Source organism: Aulonocara stuartgranti (genome assembly GCF_965226115.1).
Source record: "Aulonocara stuartgranti genome assembly, chromosome: 4".
Classification (NCBI taxonomy): domain Eukaryota; kingdom Metazoa; phylum Chordata; class Actinopteri; order Cichliformes; family Cichlidae; genus Aulonocara; species Aulonocara stuartgranti.
The window spans coordinates 10,840,829-10,863,233 of record NC_138942.1 but is presented as its reverse complement, the minus strand read 5'-3'; the positions used below and the strand labels follow the sequence as shown (position 1 = coordinate 10,863,233).

The 22,405-nt window shown below is 39.1% G+C and overlaps 2 protein-coding genes across 7 annotated transcripts; one reads left to right on the top strand and one right to left on the bottom strand.

Moving 5' to 3' along the window:
- Window positions 1–1,671: 1,671 nt before the first annotated feature.
- Window positions 1,672–18,230, top strand: nprl3 (NPR3-like, GATOR1 complex subunit). 6 transcript variants are annotated; one of them, XM_082530737.1, is made up of 14 exons: window positions 1,672–2,082; window positions 2,986–3,055; window positions 5,385–5,423; window positions 6,090–6,222; window positions 10,317–10,391; window positions 13,390–13,540; window positions 13,646–13,724; window positions 13,830–13,967; window positions 15,557–15,713; window positions 16,101–16,207; window positions 16,396–16,525; window positions 16,977–17,166; window positions 17,250–17,442; window positions 17,887–18,230. In XM_082530737.1, exons 1-14 carry the CDS (start codon window positions 1,887–1,889, stop codon window positions 18,050–18,052), a joined length of 1,824 nt encoding a protein of 607 aa, XP_082386863.1. In that variant the 5' UTR covers window positions 1,672–1,886; the 3' UTR covers window positions 18,053–18,230. The 6 variants fall into 6 exon arrangements, with proteins under 6 accessions (XP_082386863.1, XP_082386860.1, XP_082386862.1 ...); XM_082530734.1 differs by having other exon boundaries at window positions 16,938–17,166; XM_082530736.1 differs by having other exon boundaries at window positions 13,643–13,724.
- Window positions 18,231–18,504: 274 nt separating this feature from the next.
- Window positions 18,505–21,871, bottom strand: mpg (N-methylpurine DNA glycosylase). The gene is made up of 3 exons (XM_082530739.1): window positions 21,184–21,871; window positions 19,579–19,783; window positions 18,505–19,333 (listed from the first exon to the last, which is right to left on the bottom strand). Exons 1-3 carry the CDS (start codon window positions 21,451–21,453, stop codon window positions 18,882–18,884), a joined length of 927 nt encoding a protein of 308 aa, XP_082386865.1. The 5' UTR covers window positions 21,454–21,871; the 3' UTR covers window positions 18,505–18,881.
- Window positions 21,872–22,405: the final 534 nt, after the last annotated feature.

The following is a 22,405-nucleotide window of genomic DNA, read 5'->3' as shown; positions in this document are numbered from 1 at the left end:
TGTTTTGTTCTCAGACATATTCCGATCCATACAGAGATTTAAAAAGAATCTCCCCCAGTTTAAATCTCAACTCAAAACCCATCTGTTCAAATCTGCATATTCACTGTGAACCCACTGTTTGTTAATTTTAGCTTGTGCTTTGTTTTATTGTTCTTTTTTTTCCATTTTTTTCCTCCATTTTTCCATTATGTGTTTTATCTAATTGTAAAGTGTCCTTGGGTGCATGTCTTGAAAGGCGCTTTATAAAATAAAAAAAAAATGTTATTATTATTATTATTATTATTATTATTATTATTATTATTAAAAGAAAAGAAAAGAAAAGAAAAGAAAAGAAAATGGACAAGAAATGAAAATAGGTTTTAGAAACAATTTAGTTCCTGGATATCTCGTTTGGACTTTTACCATTTCATCGTCATCCTTTTCCTACTGGTCCACAGTCACCAGATCCCAATCCAACAGAGTAGCTTTGGGATGCAGTGGAAAGAGAGATTCACAACATAGATCACACACCTACTGTGTGATGTTGTCATGCAAATGCAAAAATCTTTGAGGAACGTTTCCAGCACCTTGTTGAATTTATGCCATGAAGAATTAATGCAGTTATGAAGGTAAAAGGAAGTCCAACTTAGTACTAGCAAGATGTACCTAATGAAGTGGCCAATGAGTGTTTATTGCAGTGCATATATTCAATTCATGTACATATGCATGGCAACATCTGTTTATTGCAACTATATCATGTCTCCCTGTCCTTAAATAATATTTGTTGACATCTACAACTATACTTTTTAGGAATCCCATGAAAATCGAGCGACCTGGTGTGGCACTTTATGAGGTACTTTTTTATTAAAAAATAAAAAAAAGTATAATAGAATTTTTATTAAAATTAGCACATCTCACAAAAATGGTACAGAAGAGAAAGTTATGGCAATAGAAAACGAACTCATGAGTGTATAATTAAATAAGAATAAACAAATAAATACATGAATTATATCATTAAATAAAACAACTTTGACTTATTAGAGGAGTGATTGTCTTTCACAGTTGTTTGTGTATCTACAGAATACACAAACAGTTGTTTATGTGTATCTATTATTATATTATAATTTTCAAATTAAGATAAACAACAATTTCCAATCACCTTGAAGCATTAGTAACATGTCCCACATTGTCCCACACAAACGCTCTCTCTGAGCTATATTTGGTTTCTTGGGCTCTCGTTGTCCTGCATATGCATCCTCTAAATTATGTATTCCTGACAACTTTTTTTTCAAAAGATTCTCAAAGTGATTTTTCTGACTCAGAGAGTAATTTCTTGCTTTTCATGCTGATGAGATCTGCGGTAGTTAATTAGGAGTTCATTTAGGTTATTTGTAATGTGTTGACACAGCACTGGTTCATGTCTTAGATTGGGTCTTCATAGCTCAACGTTAAGTTAGTCTGAAGGACTAAAAATAAGTGAAAAGTCAGTCAACGTGCAAAGGAAAACTTCAAATTACCCTCATAAAGCCTGGGCATCTATTGCTCAAGACTAATTCAAAAATATTAATAACAACAATTCAAGAAAGTCTCGCTCCTTGGAAGAAAAATCTATAGAAATCACGGTGAGTGACGCAGTAGATTATGTTATGTAGTAGCGGAAGAATATGATATCTGCCCTCCTTGTTTCAGCCGAACAGTTTTCACAGTGACACAAAACAATCCCAACAGTGGCGGATGGATGTGCGGTAGGGTATAATATCAAGGCTTTATAGTTAACTTTAGTCAGGCTATAATTTGTCTCTGGTCGGTGTCTTTGTATGGCAAACACCAGTGTTAAGCTTGAAGTGAAGCAAGATTACGCTCCCTGTCTGTTTGAAGCTAACTGAGGAGTTAGCTAGAATGCTAACATGATGCTCAACCCGTCAGACGGTCTACCAGATGACCGAAAGTCCTTGTACCCTCAGTCCCAAAGTAGTGCATACAAATGCGGCGACAAAACCAGCCCTATTAGCGTCATACTGGTTAGCTCTGGAAGCCGAGGGAACAAACTCCTTTTCCGATATCCCTACCAAAAGGTCGCTGAGTGTCCGTCATCTCTCTCAGGTAGGGGTAGCATTAGCATGAAGCAGAAACATAAACATTTACGCACACACAGATGTCGCTTCCACGTAATTACATATTTACAGGAGATAATAAAGCAGCAGTGTAATCCAGGGCAGACCAACAGCCCCTTTTGTTGTGATTGTCGACTTTGGAACTGCGGATTGTCTTTTTTTTTTTTTTTTTTTTTTTTGAGGATCGGGTCTGCTTGTTCTTCCTTCTTGAAGTTTCCCTCTTGGCCTCTCAGATTGTTGTTGGTGGATGTGCCACATAAATTTGATGTACTTTTGTTCATTCACAAGTTCCTCTTGTTGCTGGTGTTGCACCAAAAAGTCATTGCAGTTGTTTCTGTGTGTCTTTTATGCCTAATAACCTTTCTTATAATTGGAAATAGGCTGCAGTCAAAAAGATTTCCGAACAGGATTTTATATAAAATAAAGCATTTACTTGATTTGCCAGTATCTGTATGTCTCAGCGTTATTGCACCTACTGTGTTCTAGATCAGGACTGGCCCAGGTTTCTCTTAAAAATGCATTTTAATGACACTTTTTACCTGGATAATTCAGAGATATATAAAAGTTCTACCTTGTGATAGGACTGTTCTTTCTCGCTCAGAATGACGTCATATCATTCATGAGCGATATCTTTGAGACTGTAGGCCGTGAAGTTATTTACAGCAGTTTAAATACCAGCAATTGTGTTTTTGGCAAATACTGGCACAGTACTGATGCTGAGAGGCTTTTACTAGGAACAGGGACACGAACTAGGACAGTAAAAGCATGTGTCTCTCTAACACAATTTTATGATTAGTGAGTTGAAGTCAGATTCACAGTGGTTCTTATTTTTGTTATGAGTCTAATATGTATTTTTCATAATGACTAACTCTCACTGATATCTGTCCACAAGCAAAACAGCGGAATCCATATGTGCTGAACACATCTGGGGATGAGCTTGATGACCAGGATGGTGATTCAAGGTATTTCTACAATCTTCATTTTTTTTATGTATTATTCAACTTACTGTTTCATTCTGAGATCCAAATGAGCTTATTAAGCTCATTATGTTTTCCTCCATCATGCTTGTAATCTTTTTTTCCCCCATCTAGACACACTTTTTGTTTTTCAGCAATATTATAGATGCTGACACACATTTTAAATCAGTGGTTCTCAAACTGTGGGAGAGTGGGGATTACCAGGAAAAACTATTAGGTTAAGCTATTAGGTTATTGAAAACGTTGAGCTGTTGAGAACCACTGATTTTAATTAATTGTGTGGATGACCTTTAATAAACTTTATTAAACTGATAAAATAATTGAGTAAAACAGTTCAGTATATGATATATTTAAAAAAAAAACAAAAAACGTTCACCTCACTTTGTACCTAATATTTGTCACAGCCCGAGGTGCTGTTTGGATAGACTCACTTTTCCCAGCTGCTAAGAGATACACTCACTGGCCACTTTATTAGGTACACCTTACTAGTAATGGATTGGTCCCATTTTCCATCTGTTTAAAGGTTTGATGTGATGTGCTTTTAACGACGCTCTTCTGCATGCCTTGAGTCTAAGCTCAAAATAGTTTGTCCATTCTCCTTTGTCTTCTGGCACCAACAAAACATTTTCACCCAGAAAAGCACCACTTACTTAACATTTTCTCGGTTTTAGACCATTCTGTGTAAATGCTAGAGTTGGTTATGCAATTTGACTTGACTCTGTGCATGCCTAAATGCAGTGAGTTGCTGCCATGTGATTGGCTGATTAGATATTTGCATTAACAAGCAGTTGAGCAAGTGTATGTAGTATAGTGGGCAGTGAGTGTATGTAACCCCCTAATGTGCATCTTAAGATAGGGCTGTTCGATATAACGATATATATCGGATGACGATATAAAAACGTCTATCGTTTCATTTTACGCTATCGTTTGTTTCATGGTGTCGCAAAATAAACTGTTTACGGCAATATTTTTTCATCGTTTTGATGGTTACTGTAGTGGCTATATAAATTTCTTAAAGTTCTCTCTTTCTCTTATATTTTATATAACCACACTACAACGGACAAGCGCCTGTTTTTATGCGTTGTGGTTAGCAACAACGACGGTAACAGCATCGTGTGTCCGCTTGTTTATGTTCCACATAAACCTTTCACAATAAAGCTCAAGATCCTGTTGAGACTTTTCAAAATAAACTGAATCACGTGAAAGAGCAGATTATTTACGGATGAGAATTTAAAAAGAGCCGCCAGGTGCTAAAAAATAAACCTTAGACTCAAACGTTAGAACAGGCTTTTCCCTGCAGCACGCTGTGTGATAAATACTCACAAAGAAAACGGCGGCCTTTACAACTTATGTCTAAAAATGTATAGTTTCATGCATCGTTTAAAACACGCGACTCCAGGTACATGACACGCAGCTGGAAACACTTCCCGCAAGACGAGCTGCCCGAGATTCACAGAATTTACAGAAAATGTTACATTTTTGTGATTTATATCGTTATCAGGACGATATAATTCTTATATCGGGATATGAGATATTGGTCATATCGCACAGTCCTATCTTAAGATGAGTTTCTATTTTGTCTTTCATGCTAGTAGATTCCATCAAGGCAGTTACTGTGTAACCACACCAGCAGTCACGTTCTGAATTTAGCTGGGACTCTTCTTCATCTACTGAGTAAAACAAAAGAGTAAAACTGCTTTTCAGTGATGCCACATATGTGTCAATAGCTGTATAATGTTCATATAAGTCTGTAAAATAACCTATTCATAGAAGCTTTGTTTACGTCATTTTGTTATTATTAGCTTTATTAAAGCAAGCAGTGCCATTCAATTGCATAAGAGCAGCTTTCATTTGGTGTTCATGACGTGAAACATATCTTAGATATTGGGCAGGTAGTGTAGGAATTTTCCAGACTAATTTAGCAGAACAAAAATAAGAAAATTTTTGTTGAAAATCAGAATTATGATTTTTCTGATATATATTCTATTACTTCCCACCAGCAGCATTTAAAAATTTTTGAAGCACTACATTAACTGTATTAACCATAAAGATAATTCAGACTTATTTTATTGTACTGTCATATTTTATTACAAACTTAGTTACCTTGAAAACCTTTGAGGCGGGTATAGAAGCTCACTAACCAGCACTGCTGGTATTAGAACTTTAGCACACCAGTGTTTTCACATCACACTATCACATGTTTGTTCGGCTTGTTTTGATGTCCATTTTTATGCATTTAGCCCAACTGTGTGTTGCATTTTCCCTTTTGTTTGTTTTTTTTTTCTTCTTTTTTGTGGCCCAATCCCCATTTCAGAGAGCAATCTCCACTAACTGACGAACAGTTGGTAGCAGGGTAAGACGAAATCATTCTAAACCACCTTTCCTTCGCTTAGATCACCCCTGTCTTTTTATCCCCTTCTTTCCTATTTTGTGTCTTATATGGATCTCCAACCCTGATCTAAGTACACAATCCTTTTAAAATGTCGTACAAGAATGAATCAGTGCTTTGGTTTCTACAAAATATGAGTTTAAGGCTATCATTGAAGCTTTAGTCTGTATTGTTTATATTACCTTTAGCATGTAGAGTAAACTTTAAAGAACACAGTTCAAATTGTGGTGGTGGAGTAAGTCTGTGGTGTGTTTAATTTTTTTTTTATTTCCGAGAGTTAACACCTTAATTTGTGTCCTTTTGATCACAGCATGAGTTACTTAAGTCAAACCAGCATGAGTCTTTCACACTCTTCATTCATACAGCGATTGCACCTTTTCCGCAAAGAGGCCTTTTTCCTCTTTTCGCCTCTCTAGTAGGCAAACAAGTTTTGTTTTCCATTTATACACTTGTTGAATTTAATTACAGGCAGATGCATCTGATTAATGTAACCTCTCCGATAGACAGGAATGTGAAAAGTATAAGCAAACTGAGCTAATTTAAACTTTCTCACTCATCTCAGTTGTGTCTGTGATGTCCGCGCTCTCCCCACACTGCACATTTTCTTATTGGGGTTTTTCCCTCTTTTAGGTTCTCTGACATCGTCCTCTCCACAATCCTGGCCACCAAATCTGATATGTGTGGAAAGAAGTTTGAACTGAAGATAGACAATGTTCGATTTGTGGGCCACCCCACCCTGCTTCAGCATCCTCCTATCATCCAGGTAGGATCATTTGTCGGCCGCTTTTGTCAGAGTCTTCGAATTTGGACAGTCTGTAATGTAATCGGCCTACAAATGTGGGCACAGAAGGATGGGTTCCTGAATTTGGACACAGCTACGATACCTGACACTGCTTCTTCTTCTTCGGGGTTTAACGGCAGCTGGCATCCTTGTACATGTGGGTGGCTGTAACTCAGGTGGCAGAGCAGGTCAGCCGCTAATCAGAAGGTCGGTGGTTTGATCCCAGGCTGCCTCCTGGCTGCATGCCAAATATCCTTGGGCAAGATACTAACCCCATGTTTGCCTACTGGTGGTGGTCAGAGGGCCCAGTGGCGCCAGTGTCTGGCAGCCTCGCCTCTGTCAGTGCGCCCCAGGGCAGCTGTGGCTACAATGTAGCTTGCCATCGCCAGTGTGTGAATGTGAGTGTGAGTGGGTGAATGACTGAATGTACTGTGAAGCGCTTTGGGGTCCTTAGGGACTAGAAAAGCGCTATACAAATGCAGGCCATTTACCATTTTACATGCAGTGCTGCCACCTTCTGTTTCAGTCCGTTATTACACTCTTAAATCCTACTACTTATTACTGCGTCTTTTGGGATCTTACAAAGCTTCCAACCACGCTTCCGCTATTAAATTAGTTGTCAACGATTTTGATAGTCGACATAATTGTGACTAGTCGACTAATCGTGGCAGCCCTAGTCTGAAAGCTCCTACAATACAAATGCGTGCAACATGTATAAGCAAATATTTTGGTTCACTGTTGATAAACAATTCAATTCACGTGTTTTATTATTTATTTATGCAAACTCCTTTATTATGAAATCTGTGCCACATGTCTTTTGTAAGTACTGGTTTTAGCCACGATCTCGTGACACGTGAAGTGAATTCTTTAGCTCAGAGTTGAACTAATTTTATGACAAGAGCTGTTCCATCCGGTTGTTCAGTGATGACGCGACGAATCCTACTTCCGGGTCTAAAGTAGTCTGCGTTTAATATGGCTTTTGTGTTGTTAACATGTTTAATGTTATGTATTTTCTTCTATTTGATCTCTGAAAGCTCCTAAAACTGTCAGTGATCACTGTTGACCTCCCTCGGCTTTTATTACCGCTAATCATTTATTTAAGCTCAGTTTTTAAAACCTTAGGATGTAACTACAGCCCAGCCCATGCAGCAGTATGTGAATGACTAACCTCGTATTGTGGATGGATTAGAGCTGGGCGATATGAGATTTTTTCATATCACGATATGTTTTTTTCATTTCAGGCGATAACGATATCTATCACGATACAAGCCAAATAACTATATTTGTAAGATTTAAATGTGCCGTTGCTCACAAGTAAAATGTGAAATAATCAGCAGCTTGTTTTTAAATATTTATTTCCCATAATAAGTTCAACAGGGTAGATGTACTTAAGGAACATGAGACTTTTTCAGATAAATAAAGGCAAATATTGCAAACTACACAAAAGGCAGCCGCTAAAGCGTTTAAGTTTCAAAATAGAACAAACGAAACAGACTAAATTGTCAATTCCACTTAGAAATAAAGTATTAATTCTAAAAATAAATCTTAGTTTGTTTTACAGAAGAACAGACAAAACTGACTAACTTTTGTCAATATCAAGTAAACTGAGAACTAAAAGGAAATTCTCAATCTCTCCTTGTTGTATAGCTGAGCTTTTCAAACAGTTGTAACAGTTACTTTAGTCTGACAAAAGCCGAATGATGAATTAGCGCTTCCAGTCAGAGACTGAGGCTACGTCCACACGTACACGGGTATTTTTGAAAACGGAGATTTTCCGTTTTCGTTTTAAAAAATAATCCCGTCCACACATAAAGGGAGAAATGAAAGAAAACGCTGCTATGAACATGCCAAAGCAGCAGGTGGCGCTAGATTCCTAACCGTGCAGAAATGTTGGCCAATCAGAAGTCTAGAAGCCTCGGTGGGAAAAAGTAAACAAAGCTGGGGCATAGAAGCAGAACAGAGTCGTATGTGTGGAGGGACAGTAACTGTGTGTATATGTAAGCATTTAAACACTGCAGAGAGTAGAATTAACAGTATTGTAGAAATTCATTTCACCGAAACAATAACGTGGCGCACAGTGTGACGCATGCACCAGTTTATTGTATTTCCAGACTTGCTTTCGGAACAATTTACAGTGCACGCTACTCTGTTTTTTGTCAGACTTGAAATAGCCGAAATACCTTCACACTACGGAACTTCTATGGCTCTTCCGTTCGACAATCTCTCCGGCATTGGAACCATCATCTGTTTTCTCTTCGGTCACGCTCATTTCCTCCATTATGCGCTGGCTCCATTACCCGCTGGCTGCTTCCCAAACAAACACACGTGCGGCTTGGCACTTGTGCTGTACGTAACAAGTCACGCGACGTGACGCTGCGGCTGTGATTGGTTCGGCTCTGCGCTACTGAATTTGGATCGGCTGACCTTTTTTTTTTTTTTTTTTTTTTTTAAGAGGACAAGAGCGGCGAGGTCTATCGCGATAGCTTAATTTCTCTATCGAGTAAAAGTTATATCGCGATACATGTCGTTATCGTTCTATCGCCCAGCTCTAGGATGGATTATCTCAGTTGTTCTCCTGGCTGAAGTTTGGTCCTTTTACAGCATCCTGCCATGCAATTACATTTGTTCCTGACCACCGAGAACACTCACGTTAACTTTTATCGAGTGGAAAAAAAAGTTAGCTTGTTTATATTATGCTAACATAGCTGTGTCGCTAGCGGTCACGTAGCACATCATTATATACCAGCTAGCCAAACTTCAGTAACCCTACAAACGTCACTGCTGTTTAGTTTTCTGTCTTCATTTATGCTGGAAGTGATAGCAGAGCTATACGTTTTAATTTGTTTCCAAAACCCCGCAGTCAGGACATGCTATATTGTATTTAGATAGATAGCGAGCTAACTCCCTGCTAACTTCTAACTCCGTTAAATGTCATAAATTCCGTTTTCATGGATGCCTGGATGTTAAACTCAATTGTTACACCTGGTAGAGCAGAACGCTGATCATTTTATTAAAGATGAAAGACTTTAGACAGTTTTTCAACTCTCAGTAATGCCATAGTGATCATTTGATATGTGGACCTGCAGCGGAGTTTAGGTCCAGACACGGCTAGTGACGTCAGACTGAACAATCGGATACAGAGGTTCCTCTCTCTGAAACGGGTCGCCAAGCAACACCAAACTGGTCAAAAACAGGGGTTCATTTAAGAAGCCACTAAAGCAGTACCTGCAGAGCTTAACTCAAACATGAATGGCAAATTATTGTTGTTATAATGTTTTACGTCTTTGTTTGTTGATTTTTAGCGAAATGCTGCGCTGTTTTGAAATTTGTTGATGTATGTTGACTAATACATAAACAATAAACAATAGAAAGTGTCAACTATTATTATAATTATTATCATCATTATTATTATTATCATATTGTTGTGTATCGGTACTTAGCTTGAATAAAAGTGTTTTATATTCAATTGTGGCTTGTTTGAAATTTGGCTGAAGCTCCCTGCTGTCAGTCTTTTAGTCTAATGACTCACAGCATGTGTTGCTAAGATAATGGTGTATCACACAGGGTGGAGAAAATAGAGAAATATGAAAGTCACAAGGGTTGCACTTATTCTTTACAACAACACCTACTGTATCTGACTTAAAATTACCATGAAGCACTTCTGTTTACCTAAACTGAACATTTCAGTCCACAGTAAATTCATAAGATCATTGTACAAGGCTGGTGTGACATATCATGGAAGTTAGGCCTTAAGGTTAAGGTTCCATAGCATTTTGATTAGGACTTAATTATTTAATTCATTTTACAAGTGAAAAGTGTGAGACCTCCTTTTATCAAATTAAATACTGTACTGCTCTTTTTGTTACAACATTTGATTTTGTTGCACTGGACATTGGAAAAGTTGTGGCAGGTTTTATTTGTCATAGTCTTCCAAAGAAAAAAATAAATCTAAAAAATGGCATCAGTTAGTAGTTTTGACTATAACAGCAAAATAACAAACTGTAAACTGACATTTTAATATAAAGGCTTGTCTAGATTTTGCATCTGGTGATAAGTTTGTCTTTTTTTCTTTGCAGGTTTCTAAAACAGATCCTTCACCCAAGAGAGAAATGCCAACAATGATCTTGTTTAATGTGGTATTTGCACTCAGGGTATGCACAAGATGTATTTTGATTTTAATTTTAAATGTTTAGGATTAGGATTCACCTTTATTGTCATTACACATGTGTAAATACAGGGTTATGAAGTACAATTTGCATCTAATTAGAAGTGCAAGAGTAGTAAGTGCAATAAGAGCAATTATATACAGATAAGTGGAGAGCAAATATACAGATGTACTACGGGCAAATGTACAGATATACTGATATATGTCAGATATAGGTCGGTACCTGACCTGCGAGGCCAAATGTTTGTAACTGTAAAACTCTTGATATTGGAAACTTTAAACTTAATAATAATTTACATTTAGTTAGCTTGGGTGGGACACATAGATTTTGTGGGGGTTTTTTTATCTGTGAATGGGAGTGGTATGGGTAGCTGATAATATTCCAGTATACTTTATCAGTGAGAGCATGGTAACTTAGAGGGAGGAAGGGGGGCTTAATCACGTTGACCAGTGCGCCCCTCCCCATGCTGAGTCATGGTTCCCAGTAAGAGCAAGCAAAAAGTACTTAGTCATGTTTTTAATATCTTCCTGGCAACTGTGGAAATTCTGTACAAAAACACAGCAGGCCCACATGGCAGTATGTAAACCAAACACTGCTACATTTTGTTTTCATGTATTTTGTATGTTTATTATTTATGTTTATAATTAACATTATTTGATATTCTTATTTCTCTAATAAAACCATATCAACTTGCATTGAATAGGGATGCACCAATTGTGAACTTCTGAGAAGATGATGATGGTTGAAGTTGATGGTGAAAATAACAATTTGCCCACTTGCCAGTGCTAATATCCATCCATCCATCTTCTTCCGCTTTATCCGGGGCCGGGTCGCAGGGGCAGCAGCCTAAGCAGAGAAGCCCAGACCTCCCTCTCCCCTAGCTTATCCGGGGGAACACCAAGGCGTTCCCAGGCCAGCCGAGAGATATAATCTCTCCAGCGTGTCCTGGGTCTGCCCTGGGACATGCCTGGAACACCTCACACAGGAGGCGCCCAGGAGGCATCATTGTCAGATGCCCAAACCACCTCACTGGCTCCTTTCGATGTGGAAGAGCAGCGGCTCTCCTCTGAGCCCTTCCCGGATGGCTGAACTTCTCACCCTATCTCTAAGAGAGAGGCCAGCCACCCTTCGGAGGAAGCTCATTTCCGCCGCTTGTATCCGCGATCTCGTTCTTTCGGTCACTGCCCACAGTGCGTGGCCATAGCTGAGGGTAGGGACGTAGATCGACCAGTAAATTGAGAGCTTCGCTTTTACACTCAGCTTTCCGGAGACTTCACCACGACGGACCAGTGCAGCGTCCGCAGCACCAATCCATCTGTCGAGTTCCGGCTCCCTTCTCCCATCACTCGCGAACAAGACCCCGAGATACTTGAACTCATCCCCGACCCAAGTGGGCAGTGCTAATAGAGATATTTTATTTGATTATTTTATTTCTGTAGTTATTTATCCACTTCTGCTTTGTTGGTAAAAAGACATTTCCATTATAAACAGTTTCTGAGTTTTTCAACTATTTAAAAGGCTCCACATATACATAGGTATTTTTGGCCTTTGTTTACACGTAAACAGCATTTTAGTTCACTGGACATGGAGCCTTTGAAAAAACCCCATATTTAAATGGAGAAGATTGATTTGTTTTGCATCATCAAAGGTGTGTGCCTTTATCTCATTTTTGACATCAGTGTCAAAAACACTGTTGTTGTTTGTAGACTTCTAATTGGTCAACATATCTATAAAGTTAGAGTTTTATTACTTTTGCTTTGGCAAAAGCACTTGACTCTGCTTTTTACATTTTCACCTGTCTACATGTGAAGCCTGAAACACCTTTTAACATCTGAAGTAGGGCAACAGTTACTGTAACAAAACACATAAGTTATAAACACTGACAATTGTAAATATCAAGTTATTTACCAGTACGTCAACAAGAGTCATATAGTCTGTAACAATGTTTGGCTAATACGCATTGATGCTACTGATCCATGCTCAGGAGGTGGAGGTACTAATTAGAAGGTTAGTGCTCCAGGCTGCATGCCAAAGTATCCTTGTGAAAGTTTTATCACGCACTTTGAGCACTCACGTAGAGTAGAAAAGCACTATGTAAGAACCAGTCACCAGTCCATTTACCTTAAAGTAAGATCTACTTTATATCCAATATGTTGGGAAATTCTTGTGTCAAAGCAGCAAAAAAAACATTAAACACAACTTATATACATGTAAAATATTACTATACGAATTAAAACACTGTATAACAAAACAGTATTGTAGTGTGAAAACTGTACAAAAGAAATTAAAAAAAAATCAGAATGTAAAATAAAATATAGGAGCTCAAGAAGTAAAAGTTTATTACAATAAAAGTAAAATTTTAAATAAAATACAATAAAAAAAAAAGCTGCATAAAATTCCTCAATAAAGTAAAAATAGCTCAGTAAAACAAAAAAAAATTTGTGTTATATACATTTCTCCATCTTTGTTTTCATACCTAAGGTGGACTGATTATAAGAAACAATAATTCCATGTACAACAACCTCACATCTGCTCAAGTTTAATCAAAATGCAATTCGTAATTCTTAACATTATAAGATGTAGAAATTATTGCAGAGCCTTTGTATTGAATTGCGTAAATATGACAAGAAATAAACATCAAAGATGTGCTCAAAAACAACATTTATACTGAGCGTGTTAAGTCATATTCATTCATCTTTCAGCGGGTGCCATGCTAAGATCATTAACTGACGTTAGGTGTAAAATAAACGGGATGTTTAATAGTTAACAACTGACAGCCTGGACATGAATGTGAACTGATCCATGTTGTATGCAGCGCTTTGAGTACTCCGGGAGAGTAGAAAAGCACTATATAAGAATCAGTCCATTTACCATCCACACAAAAAAGCACTGGTGTTATAATCAAAGTGTAACAGATACATTTTTCTTTCTTTGCATAATTATGACATTTAAAAAGTGGCTGATTTTCATCTCTGGCCTGCAGGCAAATGCTGACCCATCCGTCATCAGCTGCATGCACAACCTGTCACGCCGCATTGCCATTGCTCTGCAGCACGAGGAGCGCCGCTGCCAGTATCTGACCCGCGAGGCCAAACTCATGCTGGCCGTCCAGGAGGAAATTACCACGACTGAAAGTGAGATACAAGCTCAGACTACACATCAAATTTGCAGCTTGGTCTTAGTCAGACTTACATCTTTGTTAACATAGAATATTGGTATTTTGCTTCTGGTATCAGCAGATGGAAGCCCCCAGTCCCCATTTAGACAAATTCTTCCAAAGTGTAAGCTAGCAAGAGACCTCAAGGAGGCGTATGACAGGTGTGTGACCACATGCATTTTACATTCATTTGTTTGGATTTGCTGTCTAAATTTGTGTAATATATGATTCTGCAATTGCTGATTGTGATGATGGTGCTTTTTCAGCCTTTGTACAACCGGTGTGGTGCGACTTCACATCAACGACTGGCTGGAGGTGAGCTTCTGTTTGCCGCACAAGATCCACAGGATTGGTGACACCTACATCCCCCCAGAGGCATTAGAGCGCAGCCTTAAGGCCATAAGGTATATTACAGATTTGTTTTTCTTTTTATGTGACGTTTTCTTACATCTCACAACATCTTATTTGATTAGCTGTAACTAGAAGTATCTTGTTTACAGTTAAAGACACGGGAAGGGTGGGGAAGGGGGATTAGCTGTTCTAGATGAAATAAAATCAGCAGATGTGGGCTGTGTTGCTACAAATGGCCAACTAAAAACACCTATAGACCTCATTTGTCAAAACATAAACACATGGGTGTAATAGCTTTTTTATGTCATATTTAAAATGATATTATTTATATTACACATTCATAACTTACTCTGTGGTTTCTGTGGATTCCTTCTGTTTTTTCACACATTGCATCTTTTCATGACAAAATAAGTTCATCCAGTTGCATTTGTGATATAATCAATTGTGTTCATAATGTCTAATAATCATAATAATATGAATAAATTGTTAAGGCCAGAAAACAATCATTTTGTGACAGCCAGCTTGGAATATTAAAGTACAAACTAATTTGCTAAAAATGGACTTATCACAACTTATAACTTCAGCAATCATTCAAATGCACACAGTTGTACTACGTTGGCTAGTCAGCTTAGGTCTATACATAACCATCAAATAACACAGCTTTGTCAAAATCCCTCTTTGATCCACAGGTCACCTTACCCTTCAGCCCTTTAGTCAGAATAGTCTAATTTCCCCTCAGTTTATGTCAAAGAAGTTTTGTGCCTTAATTAGCTGGATTGTATTTGGTAAGCAAATGTATGTGTTTAATATATAAAGCACTCAAACAATGCAGAATTTAGTGTGGTCTTTAGTGCCGCCTACTGGCATTTCAATGTAATAGCTGTAATTTTGATCAGCTCTCTCATTAGTTGCTGCTGCCCTGTGCAGGTACTTGGTTGGACCCCTTTTATCCTTCAGAATTCTTCACGGCATAGTTTTAACAAGGTGCTGGAAACATTCTTCTGAGATTTGGGGCCATGTTGACATAATAACATCACAAACAGGTTGCTGCAGATTTGTCAGTTTGTAAATGCAATTGGGATTTCTGTCAAATTTTAATGAGTCTGTGTAAGCCTGTGTAGCCTCAGTTTCCTGTTCATATTTGACATGAGTGGCAGTGGGGTGGTCTACTGCTGTAGCCCATCTATTCCTAGGTTCAATGTGTTGTACATTCAGAGATGCTCTTTTGCACACCTTGGTTTTGACAAGTTATTTAAGTTACTGTTGCTTTCCTATCTGACCTGCATCTAAAAGGCATTTTCACCTTTTTCTCTGTAAACCTGAAAGATGTCTGTGTGGGAAAATCCCAGTAGATCAGCAGCTTCTGGCATCAACAACCGTTCCACATTCAAAGTCACTCAAATCATCTTTTTTCCCCATTCTGATGCTCAGTTTGACTGTCTTGACTATGTCTGCATACCTGAACACAATGAGTTGCTGCCATATGACTGGCTGATTGGATATTTAGTTAACAAACAGTTTAATATGTATACCTTTGTCTTTGTATGTAAAATAAACTAAATGTGTGTTTCTTTCAAACAGAGTCTGCTTGTATGTGGATGTATGTTCATTTAGAATCCGTATTGTGTGTCTGATCCTGCAGACCCTATCATGCCCTGTTGCTTCTGGAAAATGAGAAAACACTCCTCAGCCAGCTTCCCCTGGACTGCTCCCCTGCATTGATCCGCCTGATTAAAACCTGCTCAGCAGTGAAAAACCTGCAGCAGCTGGCTCAGGATGCTGACCTGGCCTTACTTCAGGTACAGGACAGTCACACTACCTGGATCAGATTTCCAGTTTAAAATGTCAGATGTGATTCTCATGAATTTATCAGATGAAATTAGTTTTTATAAGTCTAAAAGATGCATTAGTTGTGTTTAATACACAAAGATCTATAAATCATTGTGCAGTATGCATCACTGATAGAATAGAGGAAAGTTAAAATGTGAAAAAGTGTACTGTACATACATATATACTTTTAAAAAAGTATAACCTTCAGAAGTTGTTTAGTCAGGTGGTCTTACTGTCATCTAGTGGCAGATATATGTAATGCAAATCTGAGAAAATCCCCATGTGTAGCTCTTATTTGCTTATTTTGCTTTTATTTGGCATCCTAGAGATTAATTGACAAATATTTTCTCATTTAGATCTTTCAGATTGCTGCTCATTTGGTTTATTGGGGCAAGGCAATTATCATCTACCCACTGTGTGAGAATAATGTCTACATGCTGTCTCCGCATGCCAACATCTGCCTGTGAGTATCTGATGTGATATAAGCCAGCTGGGAAGAGGAAATGAAGCACACTAATGCTAAGCACTCATCCATGGCATTTCCTCATATAGAGAGGCTTCCTGATCTGACTTGCAACACTGTTTGGAATTAAATTTAAAAGATGTTCTGTGATGGAATAAGCTCTGTGTTGTTCTCTTCTCCCTGAATAGATATTCACCATTGGCTGAGCAGTTTGCCCGGCAGTTTCCTGGTCATGATCTGCCCTCTATGTTAGCCAAGTTCTCACTGCCTGTCTCACTGGCTGAGTTTAGAAATCCCCTGGAAGCTCCCACACAGGAGGTGGGGGTTATTGCATGATGTGGAATACATGTGTGAAGCATTTCAAAAGAGAAATACTTTTATTAAACCTGTGAAAATGTCCCAGTTTCTTTTCTTTTTTTTTAAATTTGCATGATTTCAGGCATGTTTAATGAAATAATCTGATGTATATCTATGTCCTGAAGACAGAAATATATATGAAAACTGAACACAAACATAAGTTATAATACTTATAATCCTTGAGGTGGGCCATCATTCTTCGTCTTGTTCTGGCAGTGTAGGTCCTGATGAATTATTAATGGCAAAGGGACATCGTCTCTAGTGTATGCATCCTCCATTTTTCATGAGAACAGGATCAGACTCTTTCTTGTGGATCTATTTTAAAACATATTTGACCTGGTTACGTGAGCATTTTCCAATTCCCTTATTTCAGTTTATCCTAATGCAGTTTGCTGCTCTGCTGGTTAACCAGGCCCAGTTAATCCAGATGGTGGTTTGGATGCTGCAGCGCCGCCTCCTGATCCAGCTGCACACTTATGTGTGCTTGTTGGTACCACCCAGTGAGGATGAGCCTGGGCTGAGGGATGAAGACCCTCCGCTGGCTGCCCGAGTAGGAGGTCGCAGTCTCAGTACCCCTAGTGCGCTCAGTTTTGGCTCACCGAGTATGTCCTCCCGCCTCTACTCTTCTGCTCTTACGGCTCTAACTCTGTACTATAAAATCTGACATTCTTCTTGTTTTGTGTAGCCAGCAGTGATGACATGACCCTAACCAGTCCCAGTATGGAAAACTCCAGTGCAGAGCTGCTAACTGGTGGAGACTCCCCGCTCAACAAGAGGATGACTGAGACACTGCTCGCCAGCCTGTCAGAGCACGAGAGGCAGTTTATTCTTAACATCCCTGCTGCACAAAATCCAGAGGATCTGCGGATGTTTGCGAGGTGATTAAATCTGCCTTTAACTGACAACAGGACCATAGTGTGCTTGTTTTATTAAGTGTCCTTAAGGTTGCCATTGTTCTGTTTTATGTTCAAACATGAGAGCGGTGTACATGGATGACATGAACTAACTGATTGCCTGCCTTTGCCTCATATCTTAGAAATGAAATGTTTATGTCTCTCAATAGATAAAAAAGTATTTGTTCAGTGGTTTGAATAAATCTACTTGCATAGTATTGTAAAATTTAATTGGGCAGCATAGGCTAAAGAGTTAGTTTACCAGCAGTTAGGTGGAGATCAAAAGTGTCTGGAGAGCTTCTCAGCATTCCAGTGCTGCCACCTTCACAGCAATGAAGGCTCCCATCAGAGGTGCAAAAGTCCTGTCTCATGGATGATTGACACTGTTGATCAGTCAGTGAAACTCTTTCTCTTGTTAACTGCTTCCAGGTTACTGCACTATTTCCGAGGACATCACCACCTGGAAGAGATTATGTACAATGAGAACATGAGGCGCTCGCAGCTAAAGACGCTGTTTGACAAGTTCCGCAGTGTCCTTGTGGTTACCAACCATGAAGATCCCATTATTTCAATCTTTCAGTCACCGATGGACTAGCTGTGCAGACAGTGTTTCAGCAACTGGAAAATGTGTCAGTTTAGGAGAAGTTAATGGCCTGCTGGGCTCACAGCTAAGTGGTCAAAGACGTTTTAAAACAAAATGCCTTGACTGCAAGATGTTTTTTCTGTATGAGCCAAATGTTTGTTTACAGTAATAAATTATTTTGTATATATCAGACATGCCTTAAGGTTTTTTTTGTGAATATTGGAAGTGTGTGCAGTGTTTAGTGGAGGCTTCACTTCATCTTCCCGTGCCCCAGATGTGTTAGATCATCTGTGCTGTCCTCAGAGGGGCACAGTGAGTAATGATGATTCCAGACCTTGAGCTACCTCTCCTTAGGAATACCTGATGTGGAAAGAAAAAAGGAAGAGTCTAAACATCAGACAGACTTTTCCTGCTCTGAGGGAAACAGATCAGGCCAAACATCTGTGAAATCACTGAGGTGGAAATTTCCCAAGTGTGAATGTTTATTAAAAATCACAGATGAAACCAAACGAAAGGCGTGTGTAAAGGCAAATTACAGAACCCCCCCCATTTTTTTTAAACAGATGCTAACAAACCGAGTCTGTAGTTCTTCAGTCTACTTTCCAGTACAGCTTTGCATCACTACCATAAAGCTGCAGCTTATTACTAAATGGTTGAGGAAAACAAGCAACATTTATTGTAGAATCTCCACTGCCTCCAAACTACAAAATTACAAATATACAGTTTAATTTCATGTGTGTGAGACACATCCCAACAAAGCAATCATGTATTTGTATGATTTTTATTCTTCTTCAGTGTTAAACTCTTTAAAGAGATCAGATGAGTTTCAGGAATTTTCCTGTTAAGTCCTTTTGACATTGTGCTGTCCTGTATCAGGCTTCACGGCATGGGGACTTAAATCGTTCATGACATTTCCAGACAGAGTCTGTCTCTCTGCCTCTTTATTCACAACGCTAACAGAGGGGTGCCCACGTAGATAAAAACGCCACGGCTTCTTGGCCCATTCCCCGTGGGACTCTATTCCGATGCGTGGTGCTGATACGATATCTTGGGGTTTTGCCGGACTTGTGTCGGGATCATTCTCCAGCCACACATCTGGGTCTGAGGCTAAGTCTCGACGGTCAAAACATCGTGGTATATTTAGAGCCTGGCAGAGCTTTGAAGGCCCGTTGCAGAGCTCTTTGTCCTTCAGCTGACGGGCTCCCTCTTTGCGTCTGGCTGCCCTCAGCTGCCTCATGACGGCCTGACCCTGTAGGGGCTCGAGTGAGCGCAGCAACACAGCAGCACCCTCCCCTGAGCAACACAGCACACAATATGCATCAGTCAGCAAGGCTCCACTCTGTCTCCTTCCTTTTACCCTTTAAACAGCGACTATTGAAGCCATGAACTGCTGTTTATGTTTAATGTTGTAATAATGAAGAATGATCAAAACTGGCCTTTTCACATCCATTGTTAACAATAATAAATATATGAATGTAAACAAAATTAGTGACATAATGTACAAAACATATTGCACCTTTGGTGGGTATAGCGTTTACCTTCACTAGACACGTTCATGCATAGGTAGATGCCATAGATTGGATACACGTAGATTGTGCCAGGCTTCATAAACATGGCTGTGTTTCTCTCGGTGCGTTTGCCTCCTGCCGAGTGTGAGGCCTTGTCCTCCCCTCCAAGGTAAGCTTCAGTTTCCACTATTCTTCCTCGCAACTCCGTACCATCTGCACACCTGTGGACCAGCACCTGCAGGAACAAAGGACAGGGAGATTCTTTCTCTATATCCACAGGATGGTGGGTTACATAGATTTGTCATTTAGCTGAAGGATGCTACCTACAAAACACAACTTTGACAATCAAAACCACAACAAATGTCTATTTTTAATGTCATGGCAAAAGTCCTATGAAAGCAAAATAATAAGTATCTCTGACCTTATTCTGTTAAGCCAAATATTCCTTTTGCTTCAAAAACTGGGTACGGACGTATTTTCATGAGGTGTACAATGAACGATCAAAGAAAATCCATGCTTGCCAGCATGCCAGTTTTGCTGCTAACAAAAAAAACAAAACAAAAAAAACTACACCTCAATCACACTTTCATGAATAAAATATTCCAGCTCAAAATCTTTATTGATTTATACTTGTTGGGAATAAAATAATAACTAGGGCGCACTGCACCAGCATAAGAACAATTGGTCTGAGGATTTCAAGCAGGGACCGTGATGTGCTCGCATGTGAAGGTCGTTGGGACCCTGCAAGGATATCGCTATTACCTACTGCCAAACCTTGCTGGAAGATGCTACAGGCAGCATAATGTTCCCCACAGTATCTCCAGAGTATTTCATATCAGTAACATGGACTCAATGCAAACTTGTTCTCAATTGTGAGGAAACCAGGGTTTCAGTGGTGGACCTGCAACTTCTGCTCACAACTGTACAGTTCTGGGGTGTGATGGAAAGTCTACTGAAGTATGTTGTGCCACCCTCATGGAGGGTGTTTCTGACAGGTTGCTCAGAAATATAACCTTTACACTCTTGAGACTTTGCTGGTAGACACAATAAACCTCCAAAGGCTTGTATGGAAGTGCCATCATGGAAGAGGTGGACTACCTTTGCAGCCTGAATGGTCGCAGGTATTGTCTCATACTACAAGTAGTGACAAAACTAGAAATAAAATCAGTTGGATAAGGAAAGAGCAAAACCTGATAAATCATTCCCTTTTTGGGAGACTTGTTTTTGCCTCTCCAGTACGCCTGTTGTCAATTTCATTTGCACCAAAGAAGGTAAACTAGGTCAAATAAATACACAATGGTTTATGGACAGATTAATATCCCTGAAGTTAGCAGACTTTGTTTTTGAAGAAGCATATGTGTTTAAATAAACAAATAAGCAACAGTTAGACAGCGTTAAAAATGGGAATCAGTGCTTAACAACTTAAATACAATCACTGAAAGTAAGTTTATCAGGCACATTCAAACGTACAGAAGGCAGTTACTAAGATATAAATTGAAAGGTGAAGTTAAAAAAACAACAATTTTAAACTAAAATAAATTTTCTTCCCTACATTTTGTGCCTCCTGACTTTTAAAAACACACACACACACATTTACATACAAAGGTGTTAAATTCAGGTGAGAAATCAGCCTACCTTGCCGAGGAAGGCTTTAGCCAAACTGATGCAGGGCTGCTTGAAGAAGTCCTCTCCTAGCCTGTGCTGCTGCTCATTCCCGGTAAAATAACAGCTTCGCTCCGCCTCAGCACTCTGAGCATTTTCACACTGACTGGGCTGCTTCTTAAGCGCGGTTTGTGAGTCCTTTGGCTTCAGCTCCGTGTCCTTGTTGTGTTTATTTAACGACACAGTTTGTTCAGATGTTGCCGCCGCCAGCGCTAGCATCTTTCTTTTTCGCGCTGCCATCATCTTATCGTAAATTCAGAAGGTTTACAGATTTTTAAAAAAACACATGTAGGACGGCGTGTATTTATAAACCCAACAATACGTTTATTCAATATTTAGTATTTAATTCACAATACAAAGAGTCTTATGGAAGCCGTTCACGTACTAGCATACAGGAAGTGGATATGATTGTTTTGGTATCTCTTAAAGGGACCGCGCACTTCTTGGAGGTAGTGGGAGACGTTAACCTTCAAGGCTTTCTCCTAGAAAGATTTTATTTTCCCATCTATATTATTTTATATTTCAGTTGTGAAAGAAAAAAAATATTTATGGTTAAGAAAATGTGAAAATAAACATGTTTTGCAAAGAAAGAAAATTCATGAATGCAGTTTTCTTCTCTTTTTGGGCTGAAAATGTTTAAGCAGCCACTGACTGTTCATTATGGAGCAATTCTATGGTAATAAGACTGCCTCTAAGAACAAATCTCCATCTTTTTCTCACAAAATGACTTTACAGTGCATTATGAATTTTGCCCTTCAGCACAGCAGCCACTTTGCCGAAAGACTACCTGACAACCTGTGCCCTTTTCCTGCTGCTGCCTTATCTTTTCAGGATCATTTGGATAATAAGAGGTTATAAATAGAACCACTCTGCGTGCTCTCCACTGCCTGTGCCCAGGAAGTTGACGGCGCCAGTTTGGCCCCAGGCGCTTTGAGCCCATGCGGCTTTCTGGAAGACTAACAGTATGTGACGTGGTCATGCCACAGACTACAACTTCAGCAGGGAAATACAAGTTTTCTTTTTGGCTACTGTGGAGGCAAATCTCTGGCTGTAAAAAGGAATCAGCCTATTATGATGCAGATGAAAGGAATGAACTGCAAGTCAACTAATAAAGATGGACTTGATGTACCTTTCTTTTTTGACTTTTATTTATACATGTGAAAGAGAAAAATAAGCACGAAAGTGTCATCTTCCT